Source organism: Wyeomyia smithii, chromosome 3 (genome assembly GCF_029784165.1).
Source record: "Wyeomyia smithii strain HCP4-BCI-WySm-NY-G18 chromosome 3, ASM2978416v1, whole genome shotgun sequence".
NCBI lineage: Eukaryota > Metazoa > Arthropoda > Insecta > Diptera > Culicidae > Wyeomyia > Wyeomyia smithii.
Genome location: NC_073696.1, coordinates 204,611,282 through 204,628,820, shown reverse-complemented (window position 1 = coordinate 204,628,820; position 17,539 = coordinate 204,611,282). Strand labels below are relative to the sequence as shown.

The 17,539-nt window shown below is 41.0% G+C and overlaps 1 protein-coding gene across 2 annotated transcripts in view; it reads left to right on the top strand.

Moving 5' to 3' along the window:
• LOC129730753 (mucin-2) overlaps nt 1-15,689 on the top strand; it is a 182,590-nt gene extending 166,901 nt beyond the window's left edge. For both annotated transcript variants that reach the window (XM_055690308.1, XM_055690307.1), the window contains 5 exons: nt 11,292-14,078; nt 14,140-14,636; nt 14,703-14,833; nt 14,905-15,075; nt 15,134-15,689. In XM_055690308.1, coding sequence (XP_055546283.1) covers nt 11,292-14,078; nt 14,140-14,636; nt 14,703-14,833; nt 14,905-15,075; nt 15,134-15,430 — 3,883 coding nt within the window. In that variant the 3' untranslated portion in view covers nt 15,431-15,689. The remainder of the gene's footprint in view (nt 1-11,291; nt 14,079-14,139; nt 14,637-14,702; nt 14,834-14,904; nt 15,076-15,133) is intronic.
• The last annotated feature ends 1,850 nt before the right edge of the window (nt 15,690-17,539 follow it).

The following is a 17,539-nucleotide window of genomic DNA, read 5'->3' as shown; positions in this document are numbered from 1 at the left end:
TTTAGATAATTCCGATTAACTCGGTAGTCAGCATTTCCACCACTTTCAATGGTTCGCCTGTCACCGATAACACAATATCATCTAAAAACCCAACAATCGCCGCCCTTTTGGGTAGCTTCAGTATCATTATTCCATTATACATTCCATTCCAAAGTTTTAGACCGAAATCGAACTTTGCGGAACTTCAGCTGTGATGTTCGAGGTCTTCTGTCTTTCGGCAGTATTGTATACCAGGACCCGGTTCTAAAAGTGTCAACCAAGAATCTTACACAGATAGTCTGGTACCCGCATTCTGTGTAGTGGCTCGACGATGCACAGTGGGGCGACTCCATACAATGGCTGGCCAAGCAAAAAAAGTGACGATAAATGCGACAAAAACTTGGTATTTACATAATTTTGGGGCGCTGAACACGAATTTGGCATCAATTTTTTGTTTGGGGCCGTCCATAAATCACGAAATCCAATTTTTTATATTTTTTGTCACTTTTTTCCTTTTTCATAGAATTATATGATCTTTGACCACAAGTAGTGCCACCGGGCGTTTTCCCCATTAAAAAATACGTAATTTATGAAAGACCCCTCGAACTAAACAAATTTTGCCTAAATATATATATATATATATATATATATATATATATATATATATATATATATATATATATATATATATATATATATATATATATATATATATATATATATATATATATATATATATATATATATATATATATATATATATATATATATATGTATAATTATATTTTTTTTTTTTAATAAACTAAAACAAAATAAGTAATACAAACTAATTAAAAATTGAAAAAAATCATCATCAGTAACATCATCTTCCGCTGTGATCGCTTCAATCTCGTGTTGAATTCTTTCCAGGAAATTTGAAGTTCTAATACTTATCAGCAGGAAAAATGTCTTTCGCTGCAATTCTCATTTCTTCTAGTAATTTTCGATGTTTCATTGTTTCATATATACGTTATCTCCCTAATCCGGTTTCTATGGTTGAAAGAGGACATTTAAATACATGTATGACACCATGAATTGAGAACTTACTAGACATTGAATTTAGTGGTGCCGCAGAAGTTGAAGGCTCCATAATAAAATTCAACGAATTTATGAATTTGAAAACCAAGACACTGGAATGACACAACGTTCTATATGAATACGAAAAGATGCGGAGGACGACGACTGTTCTTTTTTTTTCTCATAAAGCAAAATTTGTGCTTTACTTTTGTATGCAAACGAGTGCGAAGCAAAAGCAATCTTCAAACGGGCTATTGTTAGCCGGAGTTTGATGGTATGAATTTGCTGCTAATATTTGACACTTCAATCAGTTTAGCGAATTTTATGATCATAAATTGAAAAGGGCTGAATGTTTTTAAAATTGTTTTAAATTTGCAGAAAGTAATAAAGTTTGACATAATTAAAAGTTTCATAGAGATTTGTTTACTATTTTCTTATTTAACACTTATTTTATAACTTTTAATTGATAAATTTTGTAATTTTTGCCCAAATTTTTGTTTTATTCTTACGGATTGAGTTCGATATTCCATTAATGGGGTATCATGGTTATGATTAAAATTAATCCTGGTTGAAATTTCAACCTCAAAAAAAAAAAATGAAAAAAAAACTGCTATCGCTTTTTTCACGAAAGTGACAATTTGCGCAGCAGCGGACAGTATGCATTTGAAAGCTTACGTTTTTACCTAAATTTTGAATGTAGTCATAACCGTGGCAAACTGCGGCAACTAAACTTTTAAGCTACTTTTCTACAAAAAATCATGTTTTTTAAATTTTTTTCTGGTGTCAGGCCTATTATGAGAAAATTTTACAATATCTAATGAAAAGGGTTTATTTTGCACAATATTTACCACAACTTTTTCTTTGACGTCAAAAAAATCCAAGCTTTCATTGATGCTGCAGAGCGTTTCAAAGTAATGTATTTTTTCTCAAAAAAAGACAAAAAACGTCAGTTTGCCAAGCTTTGAAAAGTCATAAAAAATTCAGATTTCATGATATTGCGCCCAAATTTTGGATTTAGACACTTGAATGTTATAGCTATAAAGGAAAAATATTATGAAACAGCTAACGAAAAAAAATACTACAAGGTATACAGCCCTAGGGTTGTATGAGATGGTGACGTGGGACTAAACACTGTAAATAGGGGATTTTTGTTACAAAATATACAGAGTCTGCAGACAGAATCAATGTGTTTGCTCAGAGACTGTACGTATTTTTATTTTCAGCCTCCCTGAAAATCAATATTTGGAATATATTCAACAACACTCAAAAGAATATCATTTATATTTGGCGATATTATGCCTGTAGTATTTTTTTTGTGCAAAAAATATGTATTTGACAAGGCACAAGCATATCGTGCTTGTTGAAGAAGCACAAAGAATTTCTCGTAATGCGTCAAAGTCAGAATTAACTCTATATCCTCAAAAACCAAATCCAATAATACTCACGTTATCATAATGAATGGTTTTGTTTTATTTAACTGTAATTAAATCAAATCTATAGTATGGATCTTACATTCAAAATAATATGGAAGCCCTTACAAAGGTTCATCAATTAGCAAACAGAAGAAAATATTTTAAACAAAATTATTAACAAGTTCCAGCAAAAAATCGTAGCAATCCACAATTACATTTTTTTTTGCTTGACAATTTTGTTTATTTGCCTACAACTACATTCGCTGTATTACGGAGACAGGAAATATACGTTTATTATGGTAAAGCTTAGAATAATCATATATCATCTAACAATTTTGAAATGTAAAAGAGATTCTGTACGAATCTCACTAAATAAACAAAAAAAAAAAATCACAAGCATTCGCAGGCTCTTACTCTTCTATAAATGTATATATTTAGGAATTTACTCTTTCGATACTATCCGGTCAAGAAAATTTAGTGAATATCGAAGATAAAATTAAATAAATATCCGTTGCAAAAATTTACAATTCTTGTTGAGTAATTTATGGCAATCATATTTATGAGATAAACTTTCAATCACCATCAACAGCAGCATTGCAGTTTTTCCTCAATTGCATACAAATAGAAATGTACGAACAAAAGTGTACCACTGCAATACGAATAGTACCGCTGCAGTACGAATAGAAGTGTACCGCTGAAATGTACGAATAGAAGAGTACCACTGCAACCATAGACGACGAGAGACCTGCGGTTCTTTACTTCACTGGTACTGTTGCTTTTACCGGCATGTTTTCTTTCAAGACATCAGTTTTTATTAGGTTCTTCAGAACCTAACACGCAGGTTTAAAAATTGTTCAAGGATAGGTGTTGTTTCAAACTTTTAGGAAAACTTTTACCTTCGAGACATCACATTAGTCTAAGCTCATGGAAGCAAAAATAAATTGACCTATTGGGACGGGGAGACTCTGTCAATTTTTATTTCGAAATTGATACAGGGAATATCACGGATGGTGTCCATTCACGTTGTCTGTGCTAGGAATGCTCGCATGTAATTGGTTCACTATTGACGTAAATTTGTTATTGAAATTTTTCATCAATTTTACCGCTTAGCAATGAAATTAGAGTGATAATTAGCATATTACAAAATTGTTATACATTTTATCTATCCAACAACATATTGGTTATTATTATCCATCATGTGGTTATGCTGTTATTAACGTTTGAAATCTGACGCAACATTTGCCCGTTTCGTTTCCAATTTTACAGAATGCATCCCAGTATAGTAAACAAAGACGTGTCCCACGTCAAAATTTTTGGCTGATGGCCAGCGATTCCCCACTGTGCGATGGTCTCCCAGCTGGCACTGTTGAAGGCGTTCTTGACGTCGATTGTAGCTATTGCACAATAACGATTGCCTCTCCGTTTCTGTTTGGCCGCCTTTTCGGTTACCGGTTAACTTCAGATTTGCCTTTCCGGAACCCAAATTGCATTTTGGCCCAAGCCTCGTCCGCCTTCCGTATACTGTATCAACCTGTTGAGGATAAACCTCTCCAGAAGCTTACCACACCTGGTAATTCAGCAGACAAATCGGCCTGTTGGCGATGCTGGGTTACCTTGTGACTTGCCCGGTTTGGCAACAGCACTAATTTTGCTTTTTCCATCTTGCCGGAAAATGACCTTCCACTAGACATTTCTGCATTACCGTTCTGAACATGTCCGGAAATGCTTGGATCGCCGTTTTAAAGCCACACTGGAGATGCCATCTGGACTAGGCGCTTTTTTCGCTACCTGATGATGGTTAAGATGCGCCCGAAATTCGCCGAAAAACGACCAGCTGGAGGAAGGTCCTCTCGAGGACTGTTGGAACACAATTAAAACAGCCATCAACAGGGTAGCGGAGAACGTCATCGAATGTAGGAGGGTGATGGATGAGGAGAATGCTGCGCGGACGGTCACTCGTCAGCATGTGGAAAGACACCGACAGAAGAAGATGCAGCGAACCCAAATTTTCCGGGAGAAGAAACGCCGCCGTGAGGAGGAGGAGTTTGTAGAGCTGAAACAGCTGCATTATTCTCAGGATTATTCTATAGGAATTACAGTCGAATCCCTCTATAACGACACTTTTTATAGTGACAAATCTCGCTATAGCGACATTCTCAACAGTCCCTTCTGTTTTATACTAAAATTCTTCGTTTTATTGCGACATTTCGCTATCACGACCTTCCTCTATAACGGTATACCAAAACTAATACTTGTCATTCTTTATTGCGTCAATAGTACTGTCAAATCTCTCTATAACGACATTGCTGAATCTATAACGACATTCTCAACGCTACCTTCTGTTCTACATATGCAAACATTCTTCGTATTATTGCGACATTTCACTATAACGACAGTCCCTTGTGATGTCGCTATAAAGGGATTCGACTGTATATAGGATTATAGGAAAGTTCTTCCTGAAACTCCACGCATACTGCAGAAGTGTGCCGGGATAAAGGTGGTAGTATTCTGACGGACGATCGTGAGGTGCCCGAATGGTAGAAGCAGCACTTCGACGAACACCTGAATGGCACCCAGACGGAGGACCATGGCGGCGGAGAAAGCGATCCCGTGGGTGCGACAAATGTAGAAGACGTGCCAGCTCCAATGATTGGTGAAGTTAAGGATGCCATCAAGCAGCTGGAAAACAAGCGGAGCTTATGTGGATGGGCCCGGAGAAGCTGGCCACCTATTTGCTCCGGCTGATTGCAAGAATTTGGGATACAGAACAGCTACCGGAGGAGTGAAGGGATGGGGTTTTTTGCCCTACCTATAAGAAAGACCACAAATTGGACTGTGGGAATTATCGTGCCCGCCCGTCCCAAATGCCACCTACAAAATGCTTTCCCAATCATTTTCCGCCGCCTCTCATACCTAGCCAACAGATTTGTGGGAAGTTATCAAGCCGGCTTCGTGGAAGGACGGTCTACGACGGACCAAATCTTTACCATACGGTAAATCCTCCAGAATTGCCGTGAATATGGAACCCCCATGCACCACCTATTCATCGACTTCAAAGCCGCGTATGACACTATCGACCGAAAAGAGCTATGGAAGGTCATGGACGAAAACGGCATTCCGCGGAAGCTGATTAGACTGATAAAGGCTCCGTAGATGGGACGCAGTGCTGTGTGCAGATTTCGGGTGGATTGTCGGGTCCGATTGAATCCCGCAGGGGGCTTCGACAGGGTGATGGTCTCTCCTGCCTGCTATTCAATATTGCGCTACAGGGTATAATGAATCTAGCGGACATCAACACGCGGGGTATGATTTTCAAAAAATCCAGTCAATTTGTTTGCTTTGCTGATGACATGGACATTGTGGGCAGAACAAGTGCGGCGCTGGCAGAACAGTACACCAGACTAAAACGCGAAGCAGCGAGGATTGGGTTGTAGATAAATACGTCTAAAACGAAGTCTATGCTAGCCTGCGGAACCGAAGCCGACAGACAACGCCTAGGCAGTAGCATTACGATCGACGGCGATGAGTTTGAGGTAGTCGATGATACCAGCCGAGAGATTCGGAGACGTATTATCAGCGGAAGTCGTGCCTACATGGGCTCCACAAGCAATTGCGGTCGAACAGACTGAGCCCCCGTACGAAGTGTAACATGCACAACACCCTCATAAGGTTGTTCTCTACGGGCATGAAGCGTGGACAATGCTCGAGGAGGACCTGCGAGAGCTTGGAGTTTTCGAACGACGGGTACTAAGGACGATCTTTGACGGCGTGCAGGAGAACGGAATATGGAGACGAAGAATGAACCATGAGCAGCAGGGCATGTTGCAAGAATGCCGGACAACTACCCTGCGAAGATGGTGTTTGCCTCGAATCCGGTAGGAAGAAGACGAACAGGGGCGCAGCGGGCAAGATGGGTAGACCAGGTGGAGCGAGATCTGGGGGGAGTACACTGTATCCCAGGGATTGAAGAGCGGTAGCCAATAACCGAGTGAATTGGAGAAACTTTGTGAATCAGGCCATGTCATCATGACGAAATGCCAAATAAATTAATAATACTATTTTCTGAATTCCTTGGTTAATTTCTTTCAATTTTTTCTATCATCAAGAATGTAAAATTTAAAACAATGATAATGGCAAACTAAAAGCAGAAATTTCAAACAAATCAGAGTAAATTTTATTTCTTTTGTGAAAATTCTTTAGCTCGAGTTTTGCTCATTCAGAGTGCTAAGTTAATGGAAACGGCTTGTTATCCTCCTCAATATGTGGAAAGAGCAGAGTAAAGATTCACCGCTCATTTCTTATCCAGTGTGAGAGCTGCGCATGGAAATTTTTTGCAACAAATTTCTTCGTTCTGCTTTGTGTTGCGTTTCTACCGTTCGTAGAAAAATAATACACTTGCTGAGCGAAAAAGGGTGGTGAATCACTCTCATTAAAAAACACAGAAATACACCGTGGTGATCATTGCTGAGATAAATTCGGTAGCATACGACGAGCGAACATGCGTGACGGGCGGCTGGATTTTTTTTTCAGTTCCGAAATGAAACGCAACCAACGCAATCTACTTTCCTACCTAGATGCTTCCCTCATTTGATCTATGCTTGAGAGACACATAGTAAACGCACTGCAGTGAACTCTGTTGTGTAGTAATTGAACCCAATGCCCTTTCGTGTGAGACGTGCTCTCTTCAAGCAAGTGCGTCGCTTAGCCCATCAGTGTAAGAGCAGTTGTTTTCGCAGTGAAAGATATTCTCCTACACGCTAGTGATTCTCTGAGGAAAAGACAAACCTTAACATGTAAACGATGAAATTATCAAATGTATTTCAAAAGTATACTAAGGTATTGCAATTTAATTTTTCAAGTGCAAAAATAGAATATTTGGCATGTTACGAGTAGAAAGTTGATTCTTGGTTTCCTAGCATCATCTCGGCTCAGGGTTCAGGCATGGTATTTGGTCATTATAGGCTTTTTCCAAAAACCGGAGGGCGTCATGTTATTGTGTTTTAAAAATTATGTTGTGTTGCATAACTTCCGAATTACGCAAAAAAACCGGCGTGAACACCGAAGATTTCGTAGAAATAGCCGCGTGAAAAGCGATTTAAGACTTAAGTCTATGGACGAACGAATTAGAGATGTCTAGCTTTCTTCTGTCTTGGGCAGCCGTACTTAAATCACCTCTCACCAGCATCTTTTTCCATTGCGCACATCCACCGAGTGTGAGGCCTACCATGGAGTCGACGGCCTCTTCCTGTATAGCTGGTACAACTCGTGATTCATGTATCTGCGCCACACTCCATCTTTCAATTTACCGCCAAATATCGATCGCAGATATCGAGCACTCGTCGATCATCTTCCTTCAGCGTCCATGTTTCATGCACCGGGGGGATCAACGTTCTATACAGCACTTGTATTGTGCGAGTTTGCAAAACTACGGAACCTTAGCTGGTTATGTATTCTGTTGATGGCCCTGTTTGTACCTCGTCGTTCCACTTCACGGCTCATATCGTTGTCACACGTCACAAGCGTACCAGGATAAACGAATTCTTCAACCACTTCAAATCGTTCCCCATCATACTCCACTTCAGCACCAACACTACCGGAACTCCCCTGTTGCTGTCAGCTACCATGTACATTGTTTTTGCAGAGTAAATGATAAATTGCAACCTTGCCGCTTTTCTCTGATAAGACCTGAAGGCCTCCTTCACGACCCTACGGTCGATACCGATGATATCAATATCATCCGCAAAACCAAGGAACATGTGAGTTTTCGTGATGATCGTACAGTTTCTTTGCACGTTTGCTCTTCGTACTGCACCTTCAACGGCGATGTTGAACAATAAATTGAAGAGCGCATCCCCTGTTTTAGTCCATCTAACGATACGAACGCGACCGATGTCTCGCAAGCAATTCGCAAGCATGATTGCGATCGCTCCAGCGTCATAAGACTCAGCTTAGTTTTGTCGGGAACCCATGCACTGTACGATCATCACGAAAACTCACATGTTCCTTGGTTTTGCGGATGACATTGATATCATCGGTATCGACCGTAGGGTCGTGAAGGAGGCCTTCAGGTCTTATTAGAGAAAGCGGCAAGGTTGCAATTCATCATTTACTCTGCCAAAACAATGTACATGGTAGCCGACAGCAACAGTGGAGTTCCGGTAGTGTTGGTGCTGAAGTGTAGTATGATGGGGAACGATTTGAAGTGGTTGAAGAATTCGTTTATCCTGGTACGCTTGTGACGTGTGACAACGATATGAGCCGTGAAGTGGAACGACAAGGTACAAACAGGGCTCGTTTCTTTTCACTGAGTCGTAAGCCACCAGAAAATCCACAAACAGATGGTGTGTCTGCAAGTTTTACTTTCGGACTTCATCGAAGATCTGTCGCAGGGATAGCATTTGATCCGTCATGGAATGACCGTGGAAAACCAGCCTAGGATTCGCCGACGAAGGATTCTGTTAACGGTCTCAATCTGGCGCGTAGCCGCAGTGAGCATGCGGCTCCTTGCATGATTCTTCTCGTCCGTCGCTCTCTGACACTCAGCATCAAACCAGCTTTTACGCTGTCCTTCAAGCAGCGTACCTACCACTTCCCTCGTTGTTGTTTCAATGGCATCGTGAATATTACTCCACGACCCATTTATGTCTTTCACTCGTTCCTCCTGTTGTCCTGCGATCCGTTGATCCTTCTCTGGTGTATTCTTCTGCCATGCCATTAGCCTTCAACCGCTGTATGTTGAAACGCATTGTCCTCTCTGTGCGAGATTTCGGCATGTTCGACAACCGTCCGCAGATCTTAGAAACGATGAAATAATGGTCAGAGTGGATGTTCGGTCCCCGAAAAGACCTCAGTAACATCCGAAAAGTGGCGACCGTCAATCAGTACGTGATCGATCTGGAGGTAGGTCCATTTGGATGCCTCCAGGTGTGTTTCTTAACCCTATAGTGCCCAAATTAATTTTCAGACGGACTTCGAAAAATCACTTTGAAACTTTATAAATTTTTTTTAAGTATTGATTGAAGCTTTTTAGAGGTTTAACTGAAGACTGTCTAAAGGCGGCACAGAGGGTTAATATTTGAAAGTGGAAAATAGGAGCTACATATGACCATTCTGGTCGCGGCCAAGTTTATTGATTGACGAGTTGAGGCTATGCCTTCCAATGCCGGACGCTAGAACTTCTTCCTCCCAACCTGTGCAGCTACGAAACCGACGCACAGTGCGTTTAATGTATGGGAACGCGGGACAAAAATCAAAACTGCCATTCTAGTATTTTTTTCAATTGGTGCGACCCGAAAAATGTTCAGTACCGATGAGAGCTACTATTTGCATAAATGACGAATGTCAAATACGTCATCGCAAAAATGTCTCAAACGCCATTTTTTTGTACAGAAGCATAAAATGATAATTTGCCAAGAATATTATCCATTTCGAGATAAAAGGCTTGAAGAGCATATTCGAATAATTTCTAGGTGATGAAAAAGTGACCTAAACTTCTATTACTATTTTAATTTAATTCTCTTTTAATTTTGTTTATATTCGGTTTACTGTAGCAAAACATTTAGACAACAATAATTCTGGCATCTTTTATATGTTTTACACATAAGTTACGTGTTATACATAAAAATAAGGGACAGATGTAGGATAAATTGCTTACTCTTGGTTCCCGAGGTATCATTCGAAAACGCGAATTCCGGTTGAAAGAGCAAACTTGAGCAATGGCAATCACTTCCAAAGTTTGAAGGACATTCCGAATAAGGGGAAAAAGTGAAATTCAAAGAGGTACTTTGGGGTGCTTTTTTTGACGATCGATTTTAAATCGAATGTGTCTTTTTTCTCTAAGCATACAGAAGCATGACCAAGAAGCCTTTAACTTCCAAATGCGCTACGTTAGTCTCAATAGTTACATGTAAAATGTAGAAGTTTCATGACTCTACCGTTGCCATTTTGGTTTTAAAATGAAAAAATATGGAGTAACTTAAAAAATTATTTGAAAATTAAGATTTTTTTTTTTAAATAACGTGTCACTTGAATAGTTGAAACCACTTCACAGTAGAAGCGTTTCATAATCGTATGGGTACACTTACGAGGTTATTAAAATCATTGCAGTATGTCTCAAACATGTATAAAACATATCAGCATATAGAATTGGTTCAATAAGAAATCCACTTTTTTGATTTTTGTGTATGGAACGTTGCACTGTGCGACGCCCCGTGTGTGCTATAGGGTCTACTACACGGAATTCCCTTTCTCTGAAATTTGGCCATCGAACCTTCCTGCCGCTGTAATCCTCGAGCAAGCAAGTCTGCTCGCACCGGTTCATTGAGCATTCATATTTGTCAATCGTTTACTCTTTCTGTTTCCGTGTTTGTAGCCTAGCTTTTTGCCCATTGTTTCGTTCCGTATTTCCAATTTCGTTGTTCGTGGTCAATAGATGTTTCGGTATGCTACCTTACCAGGTCGCGATACCTACATCCTTTTGATGGGCTGCCATCTTAGGTGTAGCTGGCGGGATACAGAATTTCATGATTTAGCCTCCCGCTCCGGGTCAGACGCTGTTATACGTCGCACCTAACATGTCGACACAGCCGCGTACGACCTCACTTCCCAGTCAGCATACGACCATAGTTTCCACCGAGGGTTGGTTACCTGATCTCCGCTAAGGTTACTCATCTTGGCACCTCGTGAAAGTTGGGATAGAAGTTGCTGGACAGAGGTGAATGACCACATTAGGGCCTCAAGTCACACGTCCCCCCCCAACGTTTTGATCTTGAACTTTACCAGAGTATACTTTTATTTAAATCAGTTCAGTTCTTCAGCTACTAAAACTGTTTCCGTTTCTTCCAGGACTCCGGCCCCGAATCCCTTCCGTCAGGCATTCGATTCCAAACGAGTAGTTGCAACGAACGCAGCGAGCCCTTCACGTGGTACCTTTGTCAATTCAATTAAAACGAAAACTTCGACACCCTCAACGACTATTTCTACGACGACGACGACGACAACGACAACAGCGAAATCAACAAAACTGCCAGCTTCGCATTCCCGGTTTATTCACCTGCCGGCGCGTCCAGTCATTCCATCGATCAACATAACGCACAACGGCTCAGCAAAGTCCGCTGAAGTGATCTACGATTATGACGATTACGTTGAAGATGACAAGGATGGTAACGATTTCACCGATGACCAGCAGGAGATCAATGACTTTAAACCTACCGCACTTAAAAATGCTTCAGCAAGCTCTAGCAGAGAGGAGAACAACTTGTTCCCCAGTACCACTACCGGTGCCCCAAGTAGCACAACCGGTAAGCAGTTTGAGAATGAAGAACGGGGCGGTAGTCTAAACAATATAAATGAAAATGAGTATTATGACTTGGTGCGTGAAAGCGACGGACGGAACAACGAAGAAAAAATCGAAGATCACACGGTTATTCTAACGGATAATTTTTATTTGCCCAACTCTGGGTCGGAAGAATTGACTGATGAAGAGTTCGAGGAAGACGACCATGAAGTGGAAACCGAACTGCCGAAGAAGCAGGTGCCTTCAGTAGCCCCTGTACAACAAGAGCCAAAGAAGGAGGTTGAAGCTGTGTATGACGATGAATACACTTACGAAGATGAGGAACCAGTTGTTAGTACTACTGCGCAAACGGAAGTGAAACCAAATCCTCCTGCACAGAAGGAATTGCTGGAAGATATCGATACGTTACTTTACTCAGAAGAGGACGTTGAGGATGAATCGTCAGTAAAACAAGCTTCTGAGACGGCGACAACACGCCCGACACCGTTGGAAGTCAGCTCTACAACTGCTAGCTCGACACCAACTGTAAGTACAGAGTCCACAAGTCAAGAAATAACCACGACTACGGAACGGACCCTAAATAGTTCGTTAGAAACGGAAATTACATCCAATGCGACCACCGAGAGTTGGGTTGTAATAGCGTCTGTTCAAACTAGCAGAAGTGTGTCGGGAGCGCGTTTTCTACCATTCCCTCAAGTAGAACAGGACGAGAAGAAACAGAGTTTATCGGAGTTGGATGCGAAGAACAGCAATGAGAGTGATGAACCGGATGTGACAACGGCGAGTAGCCAAGAAGTGGAGAAAACAACAGTTTCACCCCAGGAAACCGTGCTGTCGGTGACAGATGATTCCGATACACCAACCACTGAGAAGACACTCAGCTCTTTGTCCACGGAAAGCATTATAGATAAATTGGACCGTGTGCAGTCGGAGTTGTCCAGTGGTGTGTTGACTGGAAAATTCCCAGTGCTCAAAGAAATGGCCACCGAAGATTCAAAAGCTCCCACTTCCTCTTCGCTTCCGACAGTTATGATTCGTAAATTCCAACCGAGAGTGATCACCACTAAGAAACCTCGACCGGTATTTACCACCTCGCAAAAGCCACCAACTAGCACGGAAAACCTAGCTAAAAAGATTAATTTTGATGCCATTGCTGTAGACGATATTTCGTTACTTTTACCGGCAGATTATAAACAGAAAAATGCTTACAAGGTAAAAAAATTCGGAGCAGGTGGTTCAACTCACGAGCCGCTGGCAGTTGCCAGAGAAGTACTCAATGAGGAACCCCTAAGACCGGAGTTTGGTAGCCGTTTCCGACCTGCGAATATTAGTAGATCATACAAGAGTAACGTTCCAGTGCAAGAGCTGAGTTCGCTATTGCCCAAAGATTACCGGGCCAACCGAACTGAGGAGGAAGTGAAGACGACGAACAATCTCAAAGAACTGATTAGTAAGATAAAAGTTAGCGATAAATCGAATGTGACCTTGGATATCCTAAAGAAAGCACAACCAGTTGATATAAGCTCATTTTTGCCCCCTGGTTACAAGCCACCAGCTGAGTCGAATCCCAGTACAAAAGCTCCAAAGACAGCTGTTATCGAGGACGACGTGAGCAAGTTGCTCCCCCCTGGGTACAAATCATTCAAAACTACAAAGAAACCCACAACAACTACTGCACCCATTGACGATGATGTCAGTAAGCTCCTTCCTTCTGGATACAAGCCACCGAAGGGCGACACCAAGTTTGTATTGAACGACAACATCGGCAAGTTTTTGCCACCAGGTTACAAACCTTCGAAAACTGAAACAAGCACAAAAGGGTCTCCCGTTTTTAGCGAAGATGTTAGCAAATTTCTTCCACCCGGATATAAGCCACCAGCGGATGAAAAACCGGAACCTGAAGTAATCGATCCTTCTACTTTGCTGAAAAACATCAATTTCAAAGATGTTTCGGCTTTGCTTCCTCCTGGATTCAATGAGTCCAAACCAGAACCGAACATCAACAGTAGCAACGCCGCTGCTGGTGGAGATAAAAGCTTTAAAGTTGTATTTCCCAGTCGTCCGGGTGTGAAAAAACCTGGATCTGGACGTTCAACAACCGCTAAGCCATTGCATGCCGAGGGACCGCCTGTGCCTGATATAACGATTCGTAAAGGCCCTCCAACACGTGCCACAACTGAATTTACCGGTTGGCCAACACCGCCCACGACACCGCTTTCGATTGAGAAGTTACTGGAAAGACAAAAGCAGCAAGAACTGCTGGAAAAATTACTAGCAGCTCCAAGTACGACGACAACTACTACGACCACAACCACCACGACAACCACAACACCTAGGTAAGTTCAATAAGGATTAATTTTATTTGCTGATGTACTCACTCACTCTTGTTTCTTTTAGACCAACGGAACCCGGCCTGTGTCATTCGGAATGTGACCTAGCCGGAACGATACGCATTGTCGACGGTGTTAAGTGGGTACCGGAATTGCTAGATCACAACACTGCTGAGTGGAAACAGCTAGCCAAGGACGTTGAAGCTCAGCTGAATGAAGTTTACAGCAAAGCACAGAATCTAAGTAAATGGTACAAAAAAGTGCGTATCGATAGCTTCAGCAAAGGAAGTGTTCTGGTGGACTATTTTGTTGAACTGAAAGATCTGACGCAGGACGTCAACACTTTGGAGATTAAGAAACTGTTTCATGAAGCGCTGACGCCGGCGCCAGTGGTAACGACAACCACTCCGGAGCCGAGTACCGATCTGGACGAAGCGGACGACCAAGAACTGAAGGTGCTGGGTGTGCAGGCTAAGGCAAGTTTACAAGCGCCGGTACCTCACGTCAAGGAGGTATTCCTGCTGGGTAAATTCAAAGTTGATCCAGTTGCGACCGATTTTACCGGTAAGAGTTGATGATGACAATGGTTGCTTTCGTCGTCGTTTTCTAATGTCTGTTTTCGCTCCACAGTTATTCCGAAACAGATTCTCCCAACGGTAACTACCGAGGAGGAAGATCTACTTCTACCGCAGTGGGCGATAGCCGTTATCGTGATTGGACTGGCATCACTTCTGTTTGTTGTCATTTTTGGCGTCTCTGTGGTACGTTATTTCGATGCTTGATTATGGTGTAGAACCTTTTCAGTATTATTTTTTTTTTTTTGTTATTTCAGCTAATCAACCGCCAAAAGGCAGCTAAAAAGAAGGCCCCGACACCTCTAACGGCAGATATGTTGAACGAGCTGAATAAGAACCACATGGGAGGAATCGACAATTTCGGATCAGAAGATTTGTACAATCTAGACGACAACTGGGATGATCATGGGCACGATGTTAAGCCAAAGGTTTGTTAAGCCGTCGCGGAGTCATGACTGATAAAATGATAAACATTTAATTTTACAGCGCTTCTCCAATTCTATGCACGGCAGTAGTGCGTCCAACATCTACGACAGTTGGCGCTCACAGCGTCATCCAGACTACTACTACGATGATTACGGCCTGAAGGGTTCGCATTATCCACCCTCGGCCAGTCACCACCACCATCATCGGTTACATGATGCGGCCTTTATGATGCACGAACCGCCACCACCGCCGGTAATGGCACTATACCCGCCGTACCATCATGCGCCGGCACCTCCAAGTGGCCACTACAACACCAACTCGCGACGGTACTACCGAGATTATGATCCCAATTTTTAATGGGTTTCACCAGTTCCGTATTGTCATCCCACATCCACCCTTTGCAATAGTGCTCTGTAATTTCCCCGTCATTCCATCGTCCTTCATGAATTTACTCTGAGCCGTCAACGCCGCTCAGATCAACAGTGCTGTACTCTAGCTGGTACTCCTTCCTTTCCTCAGTTTACACATCTAGTAGGGCTTTATTGTTTAGTAGGATATTTTCTAATGTAAATAAATTATTTATTTTGTAAAAATGGACAAAATTTACAACGAGAAAAAAAAATCGTAAGAGTTAATAAACTAGTCAGTGTTATTAATGACTTCGAAAAACTTGCAATCCATATCCATATACAGCAATGTCCTCAAATAAATTCTCAGTAATATTTCCATGACCTCATTTAGTTAGAGGTTATTCAAATTAAGTGATACGTGTTTGGGGTTTCAACTTCATTCCGAAGTAACATTTTTAAAGCTAAAATCGAATTATTGCGAAAAGAATTGAATCGATTTCGAGTTTGCATAAAAAGTACTCACTATATCAGTAATTTCGGGCCCCCAGTATCTAAATCGGCCTTGGCCATTGCTATTGTTACATTCGAAATTGATTGACAAATCATGATTCTGTGGAACAGGAGAACTGCAGAGCGATCAACGAATATTCGATTTCCAATGATTGTTTCTGAATTTCCATTTTAACCCTCTAGTGTCTAATGCCCCCCTTTGACAAGCTTCAGTCGGACCATGTTAATAAAGATCCATAGTGATTTTACCGAGGTCCGCCTGAAAAATAACTTGGGCACTAGAGGGTTATTTATCGATATATGTAAGATATTATTGATATCTTAGCAACCATTATAACGATCAACATTATTCTTGCCACTATTATTGACCAAGAAACAACTATATTGTAATCTATTAAACGATAATGGCTCACATTCATATTTTTTTTCGTTTAAAAAGCACAATGTTCGTTAGTTCAGTTTTTAGTCCCTCTCAATCCTACAAACATGTGGTGAAGAAGAGGAACTGAATATGGATGGTCTTTCAGAAATCAGCAATGATGCTGCAGTTACTGCCTCGTCTTTATATGTCGTCGATATGCGACTCCTTCAACAGAATCCTTTGACTAAGAATTACACGCCTTCTCTATTTAGTTTTTATAATTTTCTTCACTTCTTAGTTTCAGTTTTTCTTTCAGCAAAATCGTTCTAATTTGAAAAAAAAATGCATTTTATACAAATTTCTCATTTTTCAGTCAATTATAACCAAAGAAGGGGAAGTTTGAGACAAGAGGGAGGGGGAGTTAATTTTTCCCAAATTTCTCGTGATATCATTAATGGATGGTCCCATTATTGCGTCACATGTGAAAATGCTATTTTATGTTTGCTGTAGTGAAGCAAACATAAAATAGCGTTTTCACAGGAAACGCATTATCTATTTCCGAGTCTTGTGCTTTTGAAAATTCGAAGTAGTGGCTCGAAGTCGGCCGTTTATGAATTCAATACCGTTTCACCTTAATGTTTCTTCTTGACGTCACCGGTCGTTGAACGATCACTCGTTAGCACAAATAGGCTATTTTTCCGAAAAGAATTTTTACTACAATTTTTGGCACTCAAAAACAGGATTTCTCAAAAAAAAAAACGTTCCCGTTTGAAATAAGAACAACATACTTTAAAAATTATCGCTCAGATACCCAATGCAACTCAATATAAATGGGTTTACTGATTTCAGTAGATCTGCTGAGTTTCGATCGTGAACACCGTGAGCCTTACTAAAAAAAGGGGATTGGGAAACGGCCATAACACCACTGAATATTGTTATTTTATTTAAATGTTTTTTTGAAAATTATGACTTTAATGTAATGAAAATAATCCTAACTTTCCTCATTTCACTCTAGCAAAAAGGAATGAAACTTCTTGATAATCATGCGTCAAGTCTCGATGAAACTCCTACAGAGATATCTTTAGTTGTCCAGTTGAGTATGTTGTTGCATATGGGTAGGCGTTTATTTTCAACAGTTAATTTATACAGGGTGATCCGAAATTAAAACCAGCATTCAGCTTGTTCGGTTTGTCGCGCCTAATACAGATTGAGGTTTCATCCTCTATTGAAAATATTTCTTCTCGT